General features: G+C 65.9%; 1 protein-coding gene across 1 annotated transcript in view; it reads right to left on the bottom strand.

Annotated features, from left to right (window-relative positions):
* Positions 1 to 208: 208 nt before the first annotated feature.
* Positions 209 to 25,096, bottom strand: part of SDK1 (sidekick cell adhesion molecule 1) — a 370,727-nt gene continuing 345,839 nt past the window's right edge. The window contains exons 36-45 of the mRNA XM_036242102.1: positions 19,160 to 19,275; positions 16,510 to 16,696; positions 14,851 to 14,988; positions 10,909 to 11,070; positions 10,256 to 10,381; positions 4,140 to 4,304; positions 2,893 to 3,030; positions 1,261 to 1,381; positions 744 to 873; positions 209 to 460 (exon numbers count right to left, since the gene is read on the bottom strand). Of these exons, the coding sequence (XP_036097995.1) occupies positions 209 to 460; positions 744 to 873; positions 1,261 to 1,381; positions 2,893 to 3,030; positions 4,140 to 4,304; positions 10,256 to 10,381; positions 10,909 to 11,070; positions 14,851 to 14,988; positions 16,510 to 16,696; positions 19,160 to 19,275 (1,535 nt within the window). The remainder of the gene's footprint in view (positions 461 to 743; positions 874 to 1,260; positions 1,382 to 2,892; positions 3,031 to 4,139; positions 4,305 to 10,255; positions 10,382 to 10,908; positions 11,071 to 14,850; positions 14,989 to 16,509; positions 16,697 to 19,159; positions 19,276 to 25,096) is intronic.

The raw sequence follows: 25,096 nt of genomic DNA, 5'->3' as shown, positions 1-25,096 counted from the left end.
GTAGAAAGAAAAGAAAAACAAAGAAACCCGCTCCCTGCAGCGCTGTTACAAAAAGCCACTGGAGAACCTTCCTAATTGAAACAGTGTAGCAGTAGGGAGACCGGCGCCTCTCCGCATCCTTTAAACAGAAACTCGAGCTCAGGGACTGGAGTTGATTGTCTTAACAAAACGGACTCCGAAGGCCTGCGGCCGCCCTGGCCGAGGCTGGTCACACGAAGGAGGAGAAGCCGGTGAGCGGAGTCCGGGTGCCGGGGCCGGCGGGTGTGAACACGGCGCTCTGCGTGGTGACCACCGTGTGCAGGTGTGGGCCCTCGCCCCCGGCCACCGCCTCGTACCGGTGCGGGGCCGCCCGCCCGCCCGGCGCCCGCCGCTTCCAGGAGTTGTAGTAGGTGGGGTCGCTCAGGTAGTGGTTGACGAAGGAGTGCTGGGGGGGAGCGTCCTCCGACCCAGAGTCTGTGTCCTGGGGGGGGGCCAGGTGTGAGCAGGGGTGCCGGCTTTGGGGTGCCAGGGAGGGGAGGGCATGGACGACAGTGGTCACAGGAGGGTGGGGTCAGCGGGGGACATCGGACAAGGACTGACGGGCACCAAGGGGCGGTGGGTCTGAGCTCAGCGCTTCCTGTCCCTTCCAGCTGTAAACAGAGCCTTTGTCCTTGTGACCCCACGGAGACAAGGGGCCAGGAGCCTTGAGAAGCAGAGGGCCGGGGACAGACGCAGGGTGGGGGTGGGGGTGGGGGGGCACTGACCTCAGACTCCGACGCGTCCACCGACTTCTCGGTGAGGTTCACGCTCTCGGTCAGCGCCGCCCCGTTGTACTTGGTGCTCAGGTCCTCGTCCGAGTAGTGCAGCCCGCCGGGGCTGGGCCGCGGTGGGGACCTGGACCAGGACAGGGCCTGTGAGGACGCTCTGGGCACACGACGCCCGCCCGGGGCCTCCCGCCAGCCCTCTGGCCTTTGCCAGGTGCAATGAGGGGAAATTCGCGGCCTCTGACGCTGTTTTGCAACCGATGCAAAAAGTGAGCAGTGTGCCCAGCTACGGGGCAGACTTCTCCGGCCTGGTGCTCAGCGCTGGCGGAGGGCCAGCCGGCTGTCGGGTCGCCCTGTGGTCCCTCCCTGCGCCCTGAGATCTGTCCTCTCTTCACGTCTCTGGGACCATCCGCCTGCCCTGACCGCCCTCCTGGACCGGACGCTGGTCCCTGCTGGGGCTCGGTGGGACCAGGGGGCGCGGGGACAGGTCCTGGGGGTGGCGTGGCCATGTCCCCACCTGGTTCCGTTCTTCTTCGAGAAGGTGTTCTTGACATTGAGGTGGCGGCTGTTGAGCTCCAGGGCCGCGAAGCCGCCGTTGTCCAGGGTCACGGACTCCTCCATGGTGGACACGCTCTTTCCTAAGCGGGTGAGACAGTAGCAGGGGTCTCAGCCCGGAGCCCGCAGCGCCGGCGGCGGGGAGGAACCTCTGCGTCCGGACAGCGTGGAGCCCAACGGCACTGCGAGCCTCTCAGGGTCACTCTGCCTGCCGCCGGAATGCACGCGCGGATCAGCTGAGCCAGAGCGCAGCACACGTTCAAGCCGGGCGACATGCGTGCATAGCCGGGACGACACATGTGCGCGAGCCGGATGACACGTGTGCACGAGGGACAACCCCTCATGCGGCAGGGCTCCCCCGAGTGACGAGCGTCCCGAGCTGCCCGTGGGAACGGAGCCCCGCCCGCCAGTGCACAGCGGCCTCTCGAGAAGGGAACTGATCAGCGTGCACCAAGCCGACTGAACACAGCGCAGGCCGGAGGGGGAGCAGCAGTCAGAGACCTGAGGACACAGCATCCCGCCCGGAGGCAGGGTCCCCACTGTCCCAGGCTGGCTGGTCCTCCTGTCCCCACAAGCTCCTGGCCCATGCGCCCCCTTCCTTCAGGTCAGCTCACAGGTCAGGAGACTGGGGGGACTCTCCAGACCCTGGGAGAGCAGCCTCCCCTTGGCTCCCAGACGGGACAGGGCTCCCGAGGGCGCCCACCCCCATTGCTGCGTCTTCATACACTGTCCACCCTCTGTCCCCGTGACCAGACTGAGCTCCGAGCAAGACCGCAGTGACAGCAGCTCCAGGGCAGTGCTGAGCATGCGCCGCTTCCAACCCCAGGCCCTCGGGGGGCCTTGCACCCCTCAATACGCCTCACGCTGGGGGGGGTGGCACATGGAGGAGGTTTCTGGTGTGTGGGGATCAGGGCTGCAGGAGGCGATGGGGAGGAGCAGGACCAGAAGGGACGCCCTGAGGGTGATGTAGGGGCCAGGGGAGGGCGCGGCGGGGAGGGAGCCAGTCCGGTACCCCAGTCCTTTCCCCAGGATGGGACCGACCACTCCAGGGGGTGGCGGAGGGGCGGGAGCTGCAGGCCAGCCTGTCTCTCCAGTCCCGCGCCCCAGGCGTGGGAGAGTGGACGGGGGTGGGGTGGGGGCGTGTCCGTGTCCAGGGCTCCGTGAGGGCACAGCGAGGGCACAGTGAGGGCGCAGCAGATGCCACGCAGAGCTGCGGACCCTGGGGGCGGGGCTGACCAGAACACTTGTGCGAAGGAACCGTGCAGAGAAGGAAAGTCCTTTCCCGGAGGGGGAACCGCTTAAGGGCACGAACGTGAGGGGTCAGGTGCTCTCGGGGTTCGTGACCCCTCCGCAGAGCCACCAGGAGCTGGCGGGTGGGGAGCACTCAGCCGCCCCAGCTCCGGGGCTCACTGGCGGCTCCTCTGCAGGACAGCCTGCCTCTCGGGGGGCTCTCCGGAGGGGCCGAGGAGCAGCCCAGCCCTGGAGGTTGGAGACGCCTGGCGATGCGCGGAAGGGGTCTCCGGGCAGCTGTGGGCATTTCCAGATGGAGGTAACGGCGGGCAGGTGTGAGGCCGGAGGAGCGGGCGGCACCCACCTGCGCTGCAGCTCCTGTGCGTCCCGCTCCGGCCCCGCAGCGCCAGCGCCAGCAGCACCAGCAGGGTGATGATCAGGGTGGAGAGCGCCATCACCAGGAGGAACTGCCACTCCCCGTAGAACGGAGTGTCCGCCTGAGCTGCGGGCAGATGGGCACGGGGACATCGGGCAGACGCTCGGACTCGCCACCTGCCCAGGAGCTGGTCAGGGTCAGGATGTGACCGGGACCCGAGGTGCAGGGAAGACGCCGTCTGGGCCGGGTGACCACGGCCCCCAGGCTCCTGGGCGGGAACTCGGCAGCACTGCCCGGACCTCCGGGAACCGGCCGGGCCTCTGCTCCCCACGCTGCCCCCACCCGGACGTCTCTGACCCAGAGCTGCCCTCACCCCTCGTCCACTCCTTCCACCTGCTCACAGACGGGGTCTGGGTTCAAGGCGAGAGGAACGAGGTGCCCGGGCGCCTTCCCCATCACGGGCACCTCCCGCCTGTCCCTCCCAACACGGCCACTTCCCGACTCGGCTCCACTCTGCACGCCGCCCGAGGGCTCCTGCTCAGAGGGGCTGATGGCCGGCCGGCGGGAGGGGCTGGGCCCCGAGGCCCGAGCTTGCCCGCTCACAGGGGTGCTGGACGGCACCCACACCGGGCTGGAACGGCAGCCGCCCCGGTCGGGCCTGCGGTCCCTGCTGGCCTCCCCCACCCCCGGGTCCCTGGGCTGGGCTGTGCTTGCTGGTCTGGCCCCACAAACAGCTCAGCAACCGCCCAAGGGCACGTAGGGAGGCTCCATTCACAAGGTGCTTTGAAGGAAGAGACTCATCTCCTGTCTCACTCTCTTTCCTGGAAACTGCTCCCTGAAGGTGCTGGATGGCCCTGGGGCCCGCTCAGTGCCCCCCGTGCCCGGCAGGGAGCTGGTCCTGAGGCCTCACAGGAAGTCGGTGACAGCTGAGGCCCAGGCCTGTGCCCACAGAAGGCGTCTGCTGCTAGACGGGCACAGGGTGTGCCCACTGGGAACGGAGGGGAGGGGCTTGGACGACAAGACTTGGAGGGTCCCTCAGGCAGGATGGCATCTCAGTCCGTGAGCCGTGGGGGTGCTGGGCTGTCCTCCCGGGGACCCGGCTCTGACTGTCCGGCCCCTGCTCCAGGGGCACAGGGCTCTGCTGGGGCCCCGAGGCTGCCGTGACCACAGCTTCGCCAGCACCACGCCCCGGGCAGGCCCCCCTCCCGCAGGAGCCAGCTTTCCCGGGGCCCCACCTGACACGGCCGTGGACGGGCTGCTGGGCTCCCCGTAGCCCATCTGGTTCACGGCGACCACCCGGAACTCGTAGGTCACTCCTGGCCGGAGCCTGTCCAGGCTGATGGTGTAGGACGTGGCGCTCCGGGGGATGTCCTTCACGAACGTGTCCCACAGGCCTTCATCTGCAAGGGCGAGAATCGTGGGTGCAGGGGGCCGTGGGCGCTGGGGGGCCGTGGGCGCTGGGGGGCCATGGGCACAGGGGGGCCGTGGGCGCAGGGGGACCGTGGGCGCTGGGGGGCCGTGGGCACAGGGGGACCGTGGGCGCTGGGGGGCCATGGGCACAGGGGGACCGTGGGCGCTGGGGGGCCGTGGGCGCAGGGGGACCGTGGGCGCTGGGGGGCCGTGGGCACAGGGGGGCCATGGGCGCTGGGGGGCCGTGGGCGCAGGGGGACCGTGGGCGCTGGGGGGCCGTGGGCACAGGGGGGCCATGGGCGCTGGGGGGCCGTGGGCACAGGGGGACCGTGGGCGCTGGGGGGCCGTGGGCGCAGGGGGACCGTGGGCGCTGGGGGGGCGTGGGCGCAGGGGGACCGTGGGCGCTGGGGGGGCGTGGGCGCAGGGGGACCGTGGGCGCTGGGGGGCCGTGGGCGCAGGGGGACCGTGGGCGCTGGGGGGCCGTGGGCGCAGGGGGACCGTGGGCGCTGGGGGGCCGTGGGCGCAGGGGGACCGTGGGCGCTGGGGGGCCGTGGGCGCTGGGGGGCCATGGGCACAGGGGGGCTGTGGGCACAGGGGGTTGTGGGCGCAGGAGGGCCCATGGGCACAGCAGCTACCCAGGCCCACGCCCCCCGCAGTGGCTCCCCGGGCCTGTACCCCCCTTCTATACTCCCCCCACCATGGCTCCCCAGGCCTGTGCCCCCCACTATGCTCCCCCTCACGGTGGCTCCCCAGGCCTGTGCTCCCCCACTATACTCCCCCCCACAGTGGCTCCCCAGGCCTGTGCTCCCCCACTATGCTCCCCCCCACGGTGGTTCCCCAGGCCTGTGCTCCCCCACTATGCTCCCCCCCACAGTGGTTCCCCAGGCCTGTGCCCCCCCACTATGCTCCCCCCCACGGTGGTTCCCCAGGCCTGTGCTCCCCCACTATGCTCCCCCCCACGGTGGTTCCCCAGGCCCGCACACCCTGCGGCGGCTCCCCTTTGAGGGACGGTTCCCTAGCGCTCCCCACTGCCAAGGAGAAACGCCATCCCCCTCTGTGCCGGCCCCTGAAGCCACGTTTAATTTTAAGCTCTGTCAGCTCTCGGAATTGTGGGCACGTCTCATAAAAACATTTTAAAATATTGATACAGCATCTCAAGCCAGAGCGAGGCGTTTAGCAAACCACTTAGGGTGAGAAATGCTGGGCGGGGAGTCACACCGGGAGGCTCCCTCTGGATTAACGAGGAAAGGTTCACATTTTTATTCTGTTCGATTCTCCCTTCCCACAATTAGCACATTCAGCACTTCAGGCCTCATTTATAATTCACCGGCTACTTAGCCGTGCTAATATTTAAGTCGTTATCATGAGCGGTAAGGGGACCCGGCCGCGGTGGCACCGTCACCGTCTCTGTGCTGGGGGCTGTCGCACGTGGGATGTGCTGCTGAGGATCTCAGTGGCAGTGATGGAGAGAGGCCCACAAACGGACGGGGAGGGCATCACGGAACTGTCGCTAATGAGATTCGGGTGCTGATCGTCCGAGCGCCGTCGGTCAGCACCGGACAGGCCGGCAGGCCCCGGACGCCGTGAAAGGCGTCTCTGGCTCAGGTTCGGCCCGCTCCCCAGCTCAGGTGGGGCCCAGCCTTGCAGGACGCTCAGGAGACCCGGTCTGCCCCCCGCCCCCCGAGCTCCTAGGTCTTCAGCCTGAGAAACCAGGACTGGTACGAAGAGAACAGCTGTGATTCTTGAGGTTGGGCCCTCCCCTTGGTGTCCGTGGGGGGTCACGGCAGTGTGGTGAGCCCCAGTCAGGTCTGTGTGCTGCCCCCCCCCTCCCCCGAGAGAACTCCTTCCTGGACTGTTTAATGAGACACAGTTGGAAAAATGCCACGGTCAGGGGAGACGGTGGGGACCCCGCTGAGACGTCAACTTTGCAAATGTTCCTGAACAGTCCGCTCTGGTCACCCCTGAAACCCTGTCAGCGTCAGCGGAGAGCTCGCTGGGGGTCCACCCAGTCTGGCCCCCAGCTGGCTGGCTTTCTCTACAGAACACCAGCTCTGTCTTCTCTGCCCGTGCACCACCCTAGGCGAGGGGATGGCTGCGGCCGAGCCTCCGAGAACGAGCTTTCCCGCTGAGCGAGGGTCCCGTCCAGACCGCACCTGCTCCTGGCACACAGCTGGTCCGCTGGAACCTCTGCCCACACCCCCAGACAGCCCCTCGGACGCACGCTCCGGTGTCCGGAGGAGACGGAGCCCAGCTCAGGCGCATCGAGGGTTTGTCGCTCAATTTACCCTGGAGCACCCCGGGCGGAGCCGTGCTCAGGTACGGGCCGGCGCTGTGCCCGCACCAAAGTCTGATTTCACGGACAATTAAGCTGGGTCTCCACGCTGAATGAGACTGTCGTTGTGGGCCTGAGATTTCTGTTCCATTAACTCACACAGCCCACACGTGACTGTCAGCCCGCGGTCCTGGGCCAGCGGACGCCTGTCGCTTGCTGATTTCTTAAACACAACCATTTCTCTGTGTTAACGGTCACCCTGGGTTAGAAACTGCACCGGATCAGGCGGTGAAACAGGGGCCGAGGACATATCATAAAGACACCTTCTAACTAATCCTCGCTCAGGGCAGGAGCCACCATGAGATGAGCGTGCAGATCAGAGGGTGACCTGTGCTCTCCCCGGAGGGCATGGATCAGGGCCTGGGACGAAGACCCTCTCCCCGGAGGGCACGGGCCAGGGCCTGCGACGGACGCCCCTCTCCCCGGAGGGCATGGGCCAGGGCCTGGGACGGAGACCCCTCTCCCCGGAGGGCACGGGCCAGGGCCTGCGACGGAGGCCCCTCTCCCCGGAGGGCACGGGCCAGGGCTTAGGCTGTCAACACGAGTGGTTCTGAGGGGCAGGAGGTGAGCCGGGCCCGAGCTGAGGAAGAGTTGCCCTCCTGCTGCACCTGCCCTTGGGAACTCGTGTGGATTTTGTACTTTCAGAAATATACTGATTTTCTTCTTTGTTTGGTTGGAAAGTCGCACAGTCAAACACCCAACATGACAAAGATGAGTGGGGAGGAGTGGGAGGGAGGGTCCCAGCCTGGGGCGACCTGTCCCTCTGGGTGAGCACCTTCTCTGTGAGGAGCGACACCTCATGCCCTGGGCACGTCCAGCTGTGCCGGCTGCTCTGGAGAGGAGCGTCCATGGTGGTCCTTGGCGCCCTCCGCCCAGGGCCCAGGTGTGTGAGCGGCTCCGTGGGCGCCAGGCGCTGAGCGCCGGGGAAGGCTGTCAACGAGCCTGTGCTCCGGCCCCTGCGTGGCTTCCAGCCCCTTCCGGGGAGCGGGGCCCAGCGCAGCCAGAGGCACGAGCCTGGTGAGGCGGCACCGCGGAGCTGGCCGTGACGTTGGTCCCCGTGCGACGGCCACGCTGCCCGGGGACGGGGAGCCGGGGTCCAGCCGATGCTCATTGTCTCGGCAGCTGCTCGCTTCGGCGTGTCCACGACTGGTCAGCAGTGGGATGTGCGGCTGCACTGCCGCGGCCCCGCCCCTGCCCCCTGGCCACCGCTGGGTGCAGGACAGAGGGGTGGGAGGGAAGTCGGCAGGCGAGCAGACGCCGGGGCCCTGGCACCACCTGGCGCCGTGTCTTGCTCTTGCCACTGGGCAGCGAGGGTGAGGAGGCCCGAGCACGGTTGGGCGCTCTCCATCCCTCCCCCGAGGGAACTCAGGGCCCACCTTCCCACACCAGCCCCTGGGAAAGCCACTCCGGCCTGGCGACAGTCACGGCACAGAGCTCGGTGGACGCGGCACGATGCGGCTAAGGCTCTGTGGAGCGAGGCCTGTAGCAGGCGCGGCCGAGACCCGGAGCCCAGGGCACCGGCCAGGTGTTAAATATGACAGTCCAGCGAGCACTCCATCTGACGGAGCTGCTGCTGGCCGCGGTCACGGCAGGGCAGGCGTCCCCGCCCTTCAGCGGCAAGGTGGTGCTGCCCGCCCCCTGGGAGGGGAGCCTGACACCTGCTCAGGGCGTCGGGCAGCCGACCGGGAGAGCAAAGCCTCGAGTTCCCCGACACAGACGGGGCCTTCCAGGGCAGGTTCCGGTCCTGTCCCGGTGCGCCTGGGTCTGTCCACGTTCTGGTACCGGCCCGGCGACTTCAGGCGGGGGCTCCCCGAGAAAGCTGGGCCGCAGGCTGTCCCTGAAGCTGCTCTGGGCACGCTCGCCAGTGTCCGGACGCCCCCTGGGGACGGCGTGGGCTGCAGGCTGGCCTCCGACGTGGAAACCGTGTCGTGTGGAGGCCTCGTGCCCGACGGCAGGGGAACATCCATGCAGTACACGGTGTACGTGTGCACACACTTCAGGCTCACTTCTTCCTTCGAGGCCACGTGGATTCCGTCAGTTGTGGAAATAACACAGACCCACGTGTCAGTTCTCCAGGGTGCCCCAAGGGGGACCACAAACCACAGAACGTGGCAGCTGGGACACAGGCCGCAACGCCGTGGGACTGCGCATCTGCGGGCTGGCACGCTCCAGCCAGGGAGACAGGGAGTCTCGTGCCCGACCCCTGGTGCCAGGCTTCCCCTCTCCCCTTGGCACCAAGGACCCCGCAGGCGAGGCTGACCCCGAAGGGCCCTTCAGAGGACGGTGTTCGATGCGTGGATAGAGCTGAGGGGCCGGATCTATGGGTGATGCTTTGTCACCCAGCGGTAACGGGGAGGCTCACCAGCCTGTGTCCCGGTCGGGCTGGGGGTGCGGGTCGTGGGGTTTCTCAGCACCTTGCTAGGCTCACGGTTCTTGGGTGGACGTGGTGGAAGGGTGGGTGCAGCTGACCGCCCCAGGCCAGGCGACCCTGGATGACAAGGTCTGGCCATGCTGAGCGTGTGAAACAGGCCGCTGGAGGGCGCACGGGGGAGCATGGAGTCTCTGCTGTGTCCACAGGGACCACGATGACTGCGTCCCCCCGAAATTCCTGTGTTCAAGGCCTGGTCTCAACACCTGAGAATGTGACCTTATTTGGAAATAGGGTCAGTGTAGATGGGGTCAGTGCAGACGGGGTCACCAGGATGTGCAAGGGGACAGGAAAGCAGGCAGACACAGGGAGAGCCATGAGGAGGAAGCAGGCGGGCGGCCGCACGGGGACCGAGGACCGAGGACGGGGGACCGCAGCCCCCACCCGAGCTGGGAGAGGCCGCGCAGCCTCAGGGGAACCCCCGACGCAGACTCCCTGCCTCCAGAACTCAGACGGTCGTTTCTGCCGTGAGCCACCGGGCGAGGGACTCACACAGCCACCGACACGCCGCCGTAGGAAGGGAGGGAGACGCCACGTCTGAGCGGGAGGCCCGTGAACACTGAAGCCTCCTCGCTGCTGTTCACAGACCTGAACCCCCCCTGCCCTGGGAGGCACGGAGCTCTCCCTGCGGGGGTGCAGACCCCCAGCCCAGCTGGCCCGGACCCACAGGGCCTCTCAGCCCCAGGCCCTCCCTCGGGAACAGCCCTCACCTCAAATGCCACAGCAGGGGGTCGGCTGGCGTTCTGGGGGCTCCCTGCCTTCGGGGGCACAGGGGGTCACTGCTGTGGGACTGTGTTTCCAGAACAGGCCGAATGCCCTGCTAACAGAGTCTCAGGACCCTAAGGCCGGTGAGCGGAACCTCAGAACCCGGGACCAGTCCCTGGGAACCCACGTGGGTCTTACTGGTGACTAAAACGTCTCTAAGTGTCCCAGGTTCTCGTGCGCACGGTGCTGGGAGTGACAGCCGCCTGGTCAGACAGCGTGGGCCGGGGCCCGAGAGGCCAAAGCACAGGAGGACGGTGAGGGGCCCCCACGCCCCAGGGGTGCCCTCTCTGTCTCCTGTCCGGGCCACCAGAGGAGGGCTGAGGGGAGGGCCCAGGGCGGACGCCTGCACCGGACACACCCAGCGGGGACACCGGACACACCCGGCGGGGACACCGTCCCCCCGGCAGCACCCTTACCTGAGGGCCTGGCCTCTATGACGTAGCCCGTGGTGGGCGCCCGGCCGGCATACCCCTCGGTCCACCGCAGGGTCAGCTCAGAGGCGGACTTGGTGACCAAGACATCTCTCGGGGACTCCGGGGAGCCTGTGGATGAAGCGGAAGAGAGGGGAATGTTGGCCCAGGAGATTCCCAGGCCCCCGGTGAGGCCTGTGGTCGGGGTTCCCGCCCTCAGGCAGGTGGCTCCCCTCAGTGACACCGGCCTCGCGGGGTGACGAGAGGCTAGAGAGGTGACCCCTGCGTGTCCTGAGCTGTGCTGGTCCTCGGCGTATGCCCTCCTTTGGCCGCCCATGACTTCGCGAGCATCTGAACAAAGGCCCGAAGAGCTTCACGGCCGCCTTCACGGCGTGGAAGCCAGAATGCTCTTCAGCCTCTTAATCAAACATCAAATTCACTCACTCTCTCGCCTTCTCTGGGAAACACACCAAGCCTTGACGCGCTCGGCGCCCACGAAGCTGTGGTGTGCACAGAACGACCACCTTGCGTGTGGGCGCCCACCCAGAGGATGTCCGGGGCCCCCCAGTCCCGTGTTCGTGCCAGCTCACACCCACAGCTCCGCCACGGAGGCCGCGGACGGCCGTCTCGAACTCACCATCCGGGAGGCGCCCACTCACCCTCGGCCGGCCCGGCTGTGACGTTGGCCTGCAGCTCGGGCCCGTAGGCGATGGTCCGCGCTTGGACTCGGAAGAAGTAGGTCACGCCCTTGGTGAGGTCCCGCACCTTCAGCCAGCGCTGCCCGTTCCCCGTGACGTCCACGGTCACCACCTTGCTCACCCCTAGAGCAGCGAGGGACAGGCCAGAGGCCGGTTAGGGGGACCGGTGCCGTCCGGCAGTCTGCTAGGGAGGGTTTCCTGCAGTAGGAGGCGGGAAGTGGCGGTAACGGCCCGTTGTCAGCACAGGTAAGTGTCATCAGAGCTTAAGCGTGATGAGTAGCTGCTGACAGAGGGAAGACCCAGACCCACAAAGGAGGGGGAGGGCCCGTGGCCTCTCTATAGACATGGGACAGGGACAGCGCTTGGCCGGATGGGCACTTTCGGAGACCATGGGCCCGGCCCAGGGTCAGGCGTCCTGACGACACCCCGGAGGGTCCCCCCTGCTGGGCTCTGGGCCGGGCCAAGCTGTCAGCAGCCCAGGGACTGGGGTGCCTGACGGGGGAGGGGAGGACACGGGAGGGAGCAGGGAGACTTCTGTTTCAGCTCAGAGGTGGGCTCCCCCGGGAGGGGTCCCCGGCCTCCCGGGGTGGCTCCTGGGGTCTGAGGCGTCCAGCAGCCCGTGACCGCTCACACGGGCCTTGCAGCAAGAAGGGGTGTGGTCTCTGGGAATACCAACGCCCCAGCCCGGGGCCTGACCAGAGACACAGCTTCCCTCAGAAATGTGTGAACGAAGCAAAATGCGTCGCTGGTTCTATTGAGAATAATTAGAAAGTTGAGATTTAACGTTTTGAGAGGAAGATATATGCTGAAAATTATACAGACACAGCATTTTCCAGAGAGAAATGGGGCTCTGGTTAAGTGCGTTTGAAAATGATGCACTTAACAGTCGCACGAGCTCCAACTGCAGGTCTCTGCGCCTGGACGTGTCTCCGGGTGTCTCTCGGGGAGGGCATGGGGGTGCTGCATCCTGAGATGGTGTCCTGGTCAGTCCGCTCCCCCCATGCCCACGACAGGGCCGCCCTCCGTGCCCACAGCATGGCCCTCCCCCCCGTGCCCACGACAGGACCGCCCTCCGTGCCCACAGCATGGCCCTCCCCCCCGTGCCCACGACAGGGCCGCCCTCCGTGCCCACAGCATGGCCCTCCCCCCCATGTCCACGACAGGGCCGCCCTCCGTGCCCATGGCTATTCACCCGAGCTCGTCGACTGCCTGAGACTTTCCCTCCCATTTCCATCCCTGATTTGGGACGCGGCTGGGAAGGATGGCAGAAGTCCCGGGCTGCGGCTGACTAGAAGCATCTTTTCTTTGTTAGCACCTCATGAACCACGATGACTCTCGTGGTCAGCGGCGCTTAGACCCGAGCACAGGAGACCTCTTCACACCAGCTCCCGGACCTCCCCGGACGCAGCTACTTCGAAAGGAAGTGTTCTCAGGGCGCTGCACGGAGAGCCCACGTTGTCTGATGTGTGGGTGCTGCGTCCTCCCGGACGTGGGATAATCGCGGTTGTACTGCCTGTCTGTGCCCCTCACCCCGGAAACTGCCCGGCTGTCTGCCGGCTACCACCGGGCCTGGCGCAGCTGGCGGGAAAGGGACACGCTGCTCCCTGGTGAGCAGGCCAGGGGGGCGCAGAGGTGGGCAGAGGAGACGCCCAACAGCAGAGTGGGTCAGGTGTCCTAGAGCAGGCCCCAGCGTGACAGCCAAGCCACCCACTGCCCAGCTCCCTCCCTCACTCCATCCAGGAAGGCACAGCCCGGCTCCGCCTCCAAAGCCCAAGCACACCCCAGTCTGGCCAGTCCTCCCTGTCGGTGGGTCCCCTCCCCATCGCCTGCTCCCAGGGCCTGGCCAACGGGCGGCAGCACCACTGGTCTCCTGCCCAGGCCGCCCGGCTGAGCCCGTCCCCACGTCTGCAGGGCTCTCGCCTCCCCCCTTGTTCACTCTGGCGCTGTGGTCCTCCCGCCTCTCCGGCCCCTGAGTCTGAGCCTTTCCCTGCTCTTCCGGGAGGGTCTGTTTTCTCACTGATCCTGGACGTGAGGAGGCAGCTGGTACGTCTCTTCCCCAGGACAGTCAGAGAGCATTGGGGCAGAGGGATCTGGTCCAGGGTCACTCAGACCTTCCTGCTCTGACTTCACCAAGGCCCTGTGACCCTGCCCTGTGACACTGCCCTGTGACCCAGCCCTGTCACCCCACCCTGTGACCCTGCCCTGTGTGACCCGGCCCTGTGACCCTGCCCTGTGACTCCACCCTGTGACCCCACCCTGTGTGACCCGGCCCTGTGTGACCCTGCCCTGTGACCCTGCCCTGTGTGACCCTGCCCTGTGACCCTGCCCTGTGTGACCCCGCCCTGTGTGACCCGGCCCTGTGACCTTGCCCTGTGTGACCCTGCCCTGTGACCCTGCCCTGTGTGACCCGGCCCTGTGTGACCCGGCCCTGTGACCCTGCCCTGTGACCCTGCCCTGTGACCCTGCCCTGTGTGACCCCGCCCTGTGTGACCCGGCCCTGTGACCCTGCCCTGTGACCCCGCCCTGTGTGACCCGGCCCTGTGTGACCCGGCCCTGTGACCTTGCCCTGTGTGACCCTGCCCTGTGACCCGGCCCTGTGTGACCTGGCCCTGTGACCCAACCTGCGTAACCCGGCCCTGTGTGACTCTGCCCTGTGACCCTGCCCTGTGACCCTGCCCTGTGACCCTGCCCTGTGTGACCCCGCCCTGTGTGACCCGGCCCTGTGACCCTGCCCTGTGACCCTGCCCTGTGACCCTGCCCTGTGTGACCCCGCCCTGTGTGACCCGGCCCTGTGACCCTGCCCTGTGACCCCGCCCTGTGTGACCCGGCCCTGTGTGACCCGGCCCTGTGACCTTGCCCTGTGTGACTCTGCCCTGTGACCCTGCCCTGTGACCTGGCCCTGTGTGACCCCGACCTGTGACCCTGACCTGTGTGACCCGGCCCTGCGTGACCCGGCCCTGTGACCCTGCCCTGTGACCCGGCCCTGTGTGACCCTGATCTGTGACCCTGCCCTGTGACCCTGCCCTGTGACCCAGCCCTGTGTGACCCTGATCTGTGACCCTGCCCTGTGACCTGGCCCTGTGTGACCTGGCCCTGTGACCCTGCCTTGTGACCTGGCCCTGTGTGACCTGGCCCTGCGTGACACTGCCCCGTGACCCCGCCCTGTGTGACCCTGCCCCGTGACCCCACCCTGTGACCCCACCCTGTGTGACCCTGCCCTGTGACCCCACCCCATGACCCCGCCCTGTGACCTGGCCCTGTGACCCGGCCACTGGCAGCAGGAAGGGGCTCATATGGCTCCCCCCTCAGTCAGCTGGGCCTGGGAAGGATGCTGCCCCCTCAGGGCTTTGGGGACTCGCCCTCTGCAGGAGGCTCTGCCCTCAGACCTGTGTGCCTGGGTCCTCCCTGTCCTCCAGGTCCCCTGTGCCCACACCTGTGCTGTCTCCTTCAGCGCTCTGGTCCCCACCGGACCCGTGTCTGTGGCTGACTGCCGCCCTCTCCTCCCCGGACACTGGGGAGGGTCCCAAGAAGCCAGTCTGTTAGAACCACCCTTCCTGCACCAGCACCCAGCACCCAGCAGGTGGTTGGTGGTCACTGGGTGAGGAAGGGAATGAATGGAGGGGACCAGAGAAGCGCCTGTCAGAGCCCCCCCCGGAGCTGATGCCATCTGGTCGGCAGCGCTGCCCTTAGTGGGCCCACAAGTGGCAGCCATGGTGCCTCCCTGGTACCCATGAGGACCAAGCTCCCAGGAGGAGCTGGAGAGAAACGTCTCAGGAATTAGAGACCAGAGAGGGGCAGACGCCCGCAGAGAGCGCCCTCTGGAGCTCGGAACACAGCCTGGCCCGCTCCGCGCCGTCCAGGGCGTGCTGTGCCCCTGTGGCCGCCCGCCCCCTCTGGCCTTACCTTGCACAGGCGCCAAGGGCTCGTACACCACGCGGTAGCCCTGCAGGATGCCGTTGGCGGCCGCCGGCTCCCCCCAGGAGACGTTGAGCGTGGTGGAGGTTACTTCTGAGAAGGCCAGAAAGCTGGGGCTCCCGGGCGCTAGAGGAACAGAGCACAGGGGACTTTCACTGATGCTCTCCATGGACCGTCCACGTCCATGCCTCTGCCTCCGTGGGGACAAAACATGTGATCAGAAGCCACTTTCCACTCAGGGAAGGTCTAACGCCATCTGGTGGGAAGGGATCGACCAGAAACCCAGGCCGCCAAGGAGAGCGGAGAAACACAGAGGAGCCCCGGAGGCCTGGGGACACAGCACAGAGGTGAACCTCGGACGGGAACAAACACGAAAGGCAGATGCTCCATCTCCCGCAACTGCTGGAGGGTCCAGAGGTCCTCCCTGCTCGTCCGGGGGGGACGGACCCTGTCGGCCGAGGCCCTGCCCTCCCTCCACCCGCAGGGGCTGGGAGGTCTCAGAGGACACCCTCCTGGCCCCCATCGGAAATGCCATTGCGCTCAGAGAGCCCCTTCTGGTCAGGAGCTGAGGAGCGGTCCTGGGCTGGAGGACAAGACCGAGACAGAGGGCCAGTGTGTGGAAGGCCGTGGCCCGACCTGCTCAGCCCCTCTGCCTGGGCTCCTTGCACAAGTGGGGGTGGGTGTTGGTGCCCTGAGCCCCCCCCAAGGGCCTGTGTGGGGAACGACTCCTCCAGCTCCCCTGGGTGCTCAGGAACCTTTTTGCCTTCCCTTCCTCCTGGGGCCCTTTGACCCTGTGACCTGCAGGCCCGCAGTGCCTGGGGAGGTGCCCGCCCCTCCTCTCCGGCCCTCAGGTCGGCCCACATGTTCCAGGGCGGCGCCCACATATGGCCCACGTGGCTGCGGGCCCAGAGGAAGCGGAGGCTCAGCAGCCCCGCCCAGAGATGCATTATCTCCGGGGTGGGGTGGGGGGTTGCTGGTGGGCTGAACCCACAGAATGTCAGGAAGCCCTGCAGGTCCTCACTCCGTGGGCCTGCTAGCCCCCCCTGCCCCCGACTCCAGGGTCCGTCCTACAGGGAGGCTCTGAGAGCTGCCAGGCCCCGGTCAGGCCGCCCGGAAATACCTGGTCGGGTTTGTCACGCTCTCCAGGCCGCTAGGAAACAGCCATCAGAACCACCCTGTGCCCTGCGTGACAGCAGGCGGCTCAGCCCACCCCGCACCTGGGTCTGGCCGGGGCGTGTGTCTGGAGACAGCTGGCGACCTTTCCAGGGGTGGCCTGTGGCCCAGGCCCAGGGGATGCCCGATACCATGGCCTGGGCTCAACCCACCGGGGCGCCCTCCCTAGTGGTCTGAACACACTGGTTGGTGAGTCCGATAAGACGTCCCCAGAGGGACTGCAATGTGTCCTCGTGATTATGGACGAGGCCTGGGTGCAGCACAGGGCCTGCCCCCCCTCGGTGACCCTCACGTCGGGCAACAGTCACCGAGCCCTGCCCTGACCAGGCCGAGGCCAGGCCCCAGGGCAGCCCGAGGACCCAGCCACACGTGCACGCCCCCAGGCCCGGCAGAGCTACGGGGACCCGCAAGGGGCTGCTCCCAGGAGCGTCCCACAGAGGCCTGCGAACAGGAAGCCGCGGTGGTTTCTCCTACCGGCCTGGTGGGTGCGCCCCTGCCGCGGGTCACTTCTGGGCCCATCTCCAGCGGCGTTGAAGGCGGAGATGCTGACCAGGTAGCGGGTGTGGCTGGTCAGGTTCTTCAGCTTCACGGTGGTCTCCGGCAGAAACAGCACCTTCATCTTCTCCGTTTCATTCTGGCTGGCTGCCTCCCAGTAGTAAATCTGTGGGACAGAGCGAGGGGTCGGAGGCAGCCACGGGGAGGGGAGGCAGGCACGGGAAGGGGAGGCAGGCACGGGAGGGGTGGCAGGCACGGGGAGGGGAGGCAGGCACGGGAGGGGTGGCAGGCACGGGGAGGGGAGGCAGCCACGGGAGGGGTGGCAGGCACGGGGAGGGGAGGCAGCCACGGGGAGGGGTGGCAGCCACGGGAGGGGTGGCAGGCACGGGGAGGGGAGGCAGGCACGGGGAGGGGTGGCAGGCACGGGGAGGGGAGGCAGCCACGGGAGGGGTGGCAGGCACGGGGAGGGGAGGCAGCCACGGGGAGGGGTGGCAGCCACGGGAGGGGTGGCAGGCACGGGGAGGGGAGGCAGGCACGGGGAGGGGTGGCAGCCACAGGAAGGGGAGGCAGCCACGGGAAGGGGAAGTCCACGGGAGGCAGCACGGGGGGGTGGCAGCCACGGGGAGGGGAGGCAGCCACGGGGAGGGGTGGCAGCCACGGGGAGGGGAGGCAGCCATGGGGAGGGGTGGCAGCCACGGGGAGGGGTGGCAGCCACGGGGAGGGGAGGCAGCCATGGGGAGGGGAGGCAGCCACGGGGAGGGGAGGCAGCCACGGGGAGGGGTGGCAGCCACGGGGAGGGGAGGCAGCCACGGGGAGGGGAGGCAGCCACGGGGAGGGGAGGCAGTCACGGGGAGGGGAGGCAGCCACGGGGAGGGGAGGCAGCCACGGGGAGGGGAGGCAGGCACGGGGAGGGGTGCCACCGCTTCCAGCTGTGGGGAGAGATGAGCCCACAAGCGGGGGCTGAGCAGCCTCCAGGGTGCAGCTCCGCTGAGCGCAAGGGCGAAGGGGGGCCCTCTGCTGCAGGATCGGGGCAGTGAGGTCAGTGCCAGGGTGGACGGGGATCCTCGGCTGCTCATGTGGTCTGGGGAGCTGGTGACCAGCGTTTCTGAGCATCCATCTAGAGTCCTGCCACTGCCTCGGTGACCCCGTGCTGTCTGGGACAGTCTGAGGACGGAGGGGCCCTTTGGACCAGGGAAGGCCTTGCAGGGCCAAGGCTGCTGGTGCCGTTGTTCATGTCCACCGTGCCCCGGGCTCTTGGAGAGAAGGGACACCAACCCCATTGCCCTGCTCCGGCCTGTGGACAGACCCCAGCGTCCACCCCGAGCTCCCAGGTCTCATTCACGGCTGACCTAAGCCTTTGGTCAGTGTGGCCCCAGGCTGGAGATTAAAAGAAGAAATGACATGGGCAAGAACCGGGTTGGGCTCAGCGCTTCTCCTGGACCTCATCCCCGGTCGCTGAGTTTTATGTGCCTGAGGGTGGACCGATGTCCAGGACGGAGGTCTGCAGAGCCGCCAGCCCGGCTCCCCTGGACGGCTGGCCAGGGACCACGCCCGGCAGCGCTGGCCCAGCGAGCATCGCGCGCCTGTGCCGCTCAGTCCAGCTCTGCGCTCCGACCTGCCCGGATGAGGGCCTCTGCCCGGAGCGGCCTCCTAATGAGATCAATATCCCAGTCCAATGTCTTCATCATTAAGGACATTAGAAAACACATTTTGGACACACACAAATGGCATCTTGACTCCAAGCTCACGGGACTCGCCATCATCTCGTTAATCATCGGAACAGCCCTGCCACGGAGGAGGGTGTTTATTTTCATGAAACACCGACAAAAATAATTTTTAAATGGACACGTAATTGGTCCCGTAGTCACCAGGGTGGGTCAGCCCATAGGAGCGGATGACGGATCGGCTTGGGCTCCAACAGCCCAGACCAGGCGATGCGTCAGGAGGAGGGTGGGACGGTTGCGGAACCGCACGGCTGTCTGCGCCGGGGGCTTTCGGGGTTCCCACGGGCTCTGGGCTCTACGCGGTGGACCGAGGCAAGGACTCCCTGCCCCCGGTAGTCCAGCTCTGCAACTATCCATCCCCCAAACTCGTCTCTGTCTGCCGGTTCCCTTTCTTCTGCCCTATCTCTGGAATCTTGTAGCTAATGTGGAATCCTAACAGTGTGGTGTGGTGGTTCTCAAAGTGGGGTTCCTAGGAACCACACCCCCGGGGGGACTTGCTAGGATTGGAAATTCTCGGGTCCCACACTGGATCTATTGAATCAAAAGGTCCATGCACCATCCTCTGGAGGCCCAGGGGCAGAGCTGGGATGGGGAGCTGTTCTCATTATTGCAGACACCAGACTCCTGAGTGGGTGGGTGGGGGGGGGCTCTGACCAGGCCTGGGAGGGAGAGGCCTCGGGGCAAGAACTGGCCAAGAGGCAAGGTGGGCCTGGCCCGCCCCTGGCGCCCAGTGAGGCCACAGCTCTGCGGGCTGACGGCCGGCTGTGGTCTGCCCCAGCAGCCAGGGAGCAAAGCCGAGCGGGGCAGCAGGGACTGGGGTCAGCATCACATCCGGGGATCTAGGCTGCTCATCCTGGCCCACAGTGGCCTGGAGGAAGGAGCCCAGCCCAGCGAGAGAGCCTTGCCTTGTAGCCCTGGACGTTCCCGTTCTGGCTCTTGGGCGGCGGCGGCTCCCACGTGACCTCCAGCTGGCTGGCCGTGAGCGGGTTCACCTGGACGTTCTGCGGGGCCATGGCCGGGGCTGGGGAGACAGCAGGACAGGAGGGCAGCTGAGACGCTGTGCCCGGACCTCCGGCTTCGATGCCAGGAAACCGCACGCCGTGCCCGGTCACATCTTCACAGGATTGAATAACATCGGGGGACCCACAGAGCAAACCACAGAGCAAACCGATGACACTGAGACCCAGCGAGCGGTGTTGCGACAGGACCCACGTGCTCTGGGCCTGAGACACAGGTGGGCGGAGGACCAGTCCAGTGACTGCTGCCACATGAAGTGGGGACCAGCAGAGGACACCTCAGGAGACGGAAGTTTCAGGTGGGGTGTGGGGAGACGAAGGTGTCTGTTCCCATCATGAGCCCAGGGGTGCGGGTTCTGGGTGGAGTTTGTCTGCAGACACAGGTCTGCCCCTCCAGGAGGGACGGGAACACAGTTCATCTTGACGTGCTCCTCTGGGAGGCTTCTGCTCCTTCCCCCCACCCAGGGCGGCCCCACAGGTGAAAGGTGACAGATGAGAACATGGCCATTACCCCCAGGTGGCCCTTGGGAAGCTGGGAATAACAGAGGACACAGATGTGTGGGTCAGGACATTTCTCACACTGGGCACACCGGCGGGCCTCTGCCCTGTTCTCCCTCCCTGGCACCCTCTGCAGAACCCATGCTGAAGCCAGAGTGTCCGAGGGGCGGGGGGCGCCGGCAGCGTGCCCTGGGCCCAGGAGAGCCGCCTCTGGACTCGAGTCTGTTTATAGGTCACGCACGGAAACCATAAAACAGTCGCTACCGAGGGAGACAGCCCAGGGCACCAGCTCCCTGGAAAGCCTTCTCCGGAGAGAGTGACCTTCATGAGCCACCCCTTCCCCTGGGCTCCCCTCCCCCAACGTGGAATAAAATAGTAATTAACACCCACCCAGCCTGACACCAACATCCATTTTGTTCTAACCGTGGGCTCCCGCTCCCGGCTGCCCACCCTGCGCTGATGGAAATGTTAATAGCCCACCAGGTTGCCGTGGCAGATGCTCGGCCTCATTATCAGGGTTCTTATTTACCGCTCCATTAAACAACAGAATCACACAAAAAAACAATTCAATCAAAACTAACTGGGGGATTTTAACAGCCACATTAATAATCCAAAACATAAATAAAGTTAATGTCTTCTGCATGTTTGCCATCGGCATCTCTATCGCAAGATTACTGTTGTGCAATTAAAACGTGAGGCCGAACCGAGGGCGTCTATTACCCTGCTCGTCGGCGAGAGCCACCGTGCACGGTCCCCGCCCACCCCCAAGCTTCCTTTCGAAGGCACGGCTGAGGCCGGCCCCAGATGGCGCAGCGGTAGGGAACGCCCTGGACGCGGTCCCCGGGAGCTGCAGCAGGTGCCCGGTGTCGGGGCCTCGGTCCCTGCACTGCGATCACCCCGTGCTGGACAGAGGCCCCGGAGTCCCACCCACTGCTGTCCCCACGCTGAGACCCTGACGTACCCACGTCCACCCGGTGGCTCAGGCTTCTGTGCCACAAAACAGCCAGGAACAAGAACTTCGACAAGCAGGGAAGAGAGAAACGTGTGTGAGCGCAGAGCGAAGCATGCTGGGGTGAGACCTGGCACCTCGCACCGAGCCCAGCAGGCCCTGGCACCTGCTGACACCACGGCCTCCGTCATATGGAGGGTGGGTGCCCAGGGCCAGGGCCTTCTCCAGCCCGTCGCCCCTCCCCCTGCCTCACTGCTGAGCCAGAAGGAAAACAGCTCCGAGGAAGCTTAACGAGAAAAATCAGGAAACTGGTCACAAAAGCCGTTTCCAAAAAAATCAATGCTTTGTGCTGCAGGGCCCAGAAACCGTAAATGGGAGGTCTCGGCAAAGACCCTGGACGGCGCGTTTTGAGATCTGGGTTCAGCCGGTGGGACTTGGGACTCGGTTTAATCTGTCTGGGCCTGTTTTATCGTTTGTAAAAGAGGAGGAAATAGCGAACTGGGGGGTTCACGAGATGAAGTGAGTCATGGCAAAGAGCAGGCGCTCGATAACGGCGAGTCCAGCAGCCTGGCCGCACCGTCCCCTCGGGCTCCGTCCCCGGAGAGACCGTAAGGAGCTGTCGCTGTGCGCTGGCAGGTTTCAAAGCCCGTCTCCCTGGGGTGCCCCGTGAGCTAAGAGCAGCAGAGGGGGGCTTGGGTTCTGCCTCCACAGCCTTGGACGTGGGCGTCAGGGGTCATGGAGGCGGCTCCAGCGTCCTGCCTCCTGGGGCTCACGGCCTTGTGCAACCCCTCCTCCAAGCGGGGCTCTGGCCGGCGGAGTGTGACGGTGGTGGCACTGTGCCCAGGTCACAGGAGACAGAGCCAGCCTGCTGGCACCTGCTCGCGCAGAGGAGGCTGGCTGCCTGTGTGACGCGCTCTATGGGGAGGCTCCTAGGGCAAGGACCTCGGGGAGGCTCCGTCCAACAGCCAGGAAACCCTTCCTGCCCACAAGCATGCCGGTGAGCTTAGGAATGACCTCCCCTGACCCCACTTCCAGGGCAGATGGCAGGCCCAAGGCACAGGTCCTGGTTTCTATGGAGACCGTGAGGTCAGTGTGCTGTTTTGGGCAGCTATGCTGGGCTGGCTGGTTGTGCAGCTTGAGGTACCTCATGTCCCCAGGGGTGAGCCCCCTGGGGGAGGAACCAGCCTGGGCCGAATCCTGGGCTCTCAGAGAGAGGCTTGAATTGGGGTCACCCCTGACAAAAGTGCTGGACCTCACGGTGCTCATGCACCAGCCCACTGATAACTGACTTGTGTTCACCACCGGCCAGGCCGCGAGCCGAGGGACCCAGGGCACTGCTGCCCTTCTTCCTGGGACCAGCACACAGACTTCGGAGGCAGCACGGGGTTCGAGGGGTTCTGATGACAGGAGCCAGCAGAGCAAAGACAAGGCAGAGCCAGCGAGGACTGAGTCCTGACAGAGTGCGTGTACTGTGTAGACAGAGGGCTGCTCAGGTGTGGGACACTCAGGTGTAGGATGCTCAGGTGAGGGGATGGTCAGGTGAGGGGACGTCAGGTGAGGGGACAGTCACTGGGACGGTCAGGTGTAGGATGCTCAGGTGAGGGGCGGTCAGGTGCGAGATGCTCAGGTGAGGGGATGGTCAGGTGCAGGATGCTCAGGTGAGGGGACGGTCAGGTGCAGGATGCTCAGGTGAGGGGACGGTCAGGTGCGAGATGCTCAGGTGAGGGGACGGTCAGGTGAGGGGACGGTCACTGGGACGGTCAGGTGTAGGATGCTCAGGTGAGGGGATGCTCAGGTGAGGGGACGTCAGGTGAGGGGACGGTCACTGGGACAGTCAGGTGTAGGATGCTCAGGTGAGGGGCGGTCAGGTGCGGGATGCTCAGGTGAGGGGATGCTCATGTGAGGGGATTGTCAGGTGCAGGACACTCAGGTGAGGGGATGGTCAGGTGCAGGATGCTCAGGTGAGGGACTGCTCAGGTGAGGGGATGCTCAGGTGAGGGGACGGTCAGGTGCGAGATGCTCAGGTGAGGGGACGTCAGGTGAGGGGACGGTCAGGTGCGAGATGCTCAGGTGCGAGACACTCCCATGAGGTCACTCAGGTGCGTGGACCGGGAGCAGTGTGGGTGCAGCGGGGTCCTGTGTACACCGTGTGAGTAAGAGTACTTTTAGAGACACACACAGAAGACCTTCCTGGAGGTGACGTGACATTTACGGAAAGGACTCGGGGTCTGAGAAGCACCAGGGGACGAGGTGGACAGTGGGCCGCCGGCCTTGTGCTGGAGCCGGGCCTGTCCTCACCCACACGCCCTGAGGAGTGAACACACACACAAGCACCAGGAGGGGTTCCCTGGGGGAGAGCAAGCTGGGAAAGAGGCACAGGCAGGCCGTGTGGGGACAGACGGGTCAGAGCACACAGACCCCTGCCGTGCCCCGTGTTGCCACACGCCGTGGGCACGTGGACACCGACTCCACGCAGAACACGCGCAGATGGGGCCACCCTCCTTGTGTGGGTGATCACCTCTGTCCATCCTGCCATGTTCAGTCCACACTGAGCTCTGGGGCCGCAGAAGGGCCCACAACCTGGGGGCTGACCTGGAGAGCTCAGCTCTTCGGGGCCCCAGCCAGGCCAGCTCCCCGGCCCGGGGTGCACTCCTCAGGGGCTCCCCCTCAGGGCCTGGCGGGTGGCGAGCGAGTGGGAGCTCAGTGAGGACTTGGTCCGTCGCCAGTACCAGACTCTCCGGAGAACCTGCCAAGGACTTGGACTCCGTGCGTGACGGGTGGGACCCCTTCCAAATGAAGCACTAGACATGCTCCGCCGCCTCCTCCACGGACGAAGGGAGGCTGTTAACAATGTCATTCGTCCACCAGCACCTCCTGCGCCCCATCCGCGGGAACGGGCGACACAGGCCTTTAACCAACCCCACCCCCACGCGGGCCTCACGGAGAGGGGTCCTGGGAGAAGGGTGCCGGACAGAGCCTGGCAGGGGCGGCACAAGGCCCCGGTGCTGCCCCGTGATGCCGGCAGGCCAGGGGGGCAAACGCCCCCTCCCTCCCCATGTCTGGCGGCCTGCCAGGCGCGGGCTCAGTGGGGAGGCAGGAGGTGTCCACGCAGGGGCCCCAGGCTGAACCCCTTGGCCAGGCTCACGGAGTGTGTGCAGGGGGGAGCCCAGCACACGCCGGACCCCAGAGAGCGGGGAGAGCACAGCCCTGGGCATCCCTGGGCATCAGGGAGGAAAGAGCAACAGACACAGCAGGCAGCCAGCAGCCTCCACGCCCTCAGGACGGCCCGACGTACTTCACGGCTGCTGAATGCTGGCGTGGTCGGCCCGGCCACAGGCACAGTGAGGACCTGCCTGGGTTTTCATGACTTCATGATTCGTGTCCCATCCAGAATGACCCAGAAGTCCTGCTGAAGGGCTGTGGAGGGGGGACAGCCCGTTACTCTCAGGCTACTGCACTGTCACGAGCGTCTCCAGCCGCTCCGCTCAGCCTCCTCCAGTGCGCAGGACCCACGACTGCCGCGTGCCTCATCCTAGCCCACAGCCGTGGAGTCGCTGCTGCAGGAGCAGGGTTGCCAGTTCAGGCCCAGCCAGCGCCCGTCAGACCTGGTCACATTCTGGGCTGGAACAGCTGCTGCTCTGGCCAGACCCGCCTCAGGTCTGACTGGGTTTTCTCTGCCCTGCCAGGTCCATCCAGGCTCTGCAGATGGAACCATTTGAGTTTGGATGAGGAGTCCATCCTGCCTTGGAAGGTGGCCGAGGCGCAGAGAAGCAGGGTGGCTGTCAGGAGCTCGCCAGGCCCACCCTTGACATTCAGATGGACGGGACAGGAACCTGTTAACAATGGGCCAGCACCTCATAAGCCTTCAGTCCCTGATCTTCACCATGACACATGACAACACTGGGCCCTGCGCCTGAACTCTGCCCCAGTCACAGGCCTGAGCAACAGCCCTCGCCCAAACACTGGCACTTGGTTGGAGCTGTCGGGTCTGGGGCCCAAGATTTCAGCAGGGGGTGAGGGAAGAGTGGAGTAGGAGGTGTTGACCACTTGTGCATCAAATGCTGACCCGCCGTAGTCCAGGCACTTTCTGGACATCTATCCCATGAGTGAATGGACAAGTTGGACAGAATCGGACCAGGACCTGAGCTGCCCCACTCCTAGCTCTCAGCCGTCCTGTCTACACTCTGACACCCAAGCCAGGCTCAGAGTGGGTAAGTGACTCGCCCATGGTCACACAGCCGGTAACCAGCAGAGCTGACTCCCAGACCCATGAGGCGTCCAGGAGCAAGTGCGGCCCAGTTCTGGGCGGGCCGAGCACTGCACCCCGGCCGGCTGGTGACGTGACAAGGCATCGAGCGCAGTGACAGGAAGCTGGCTTG

The sequence above is a fragment of the Molossus molossus genome, unplaced genomic scaffold (assembly GCF_014108415.1).
Source record: "Molossus molossus isolate mMolMol1 unplaced genomic scaffold, mMolMol1.p scaffold_m16_p_4, whole genome shotgun sequence".
Taxonomy (NCBI): Eukaryota; Metazoa; Chordata; class Mammalia; order Chiroptera; family Molossidae; genus Molossus; species Molossus molossus.
This window is presented reverse-complemented; position numbering and strand designations above follow the sequence as displayed.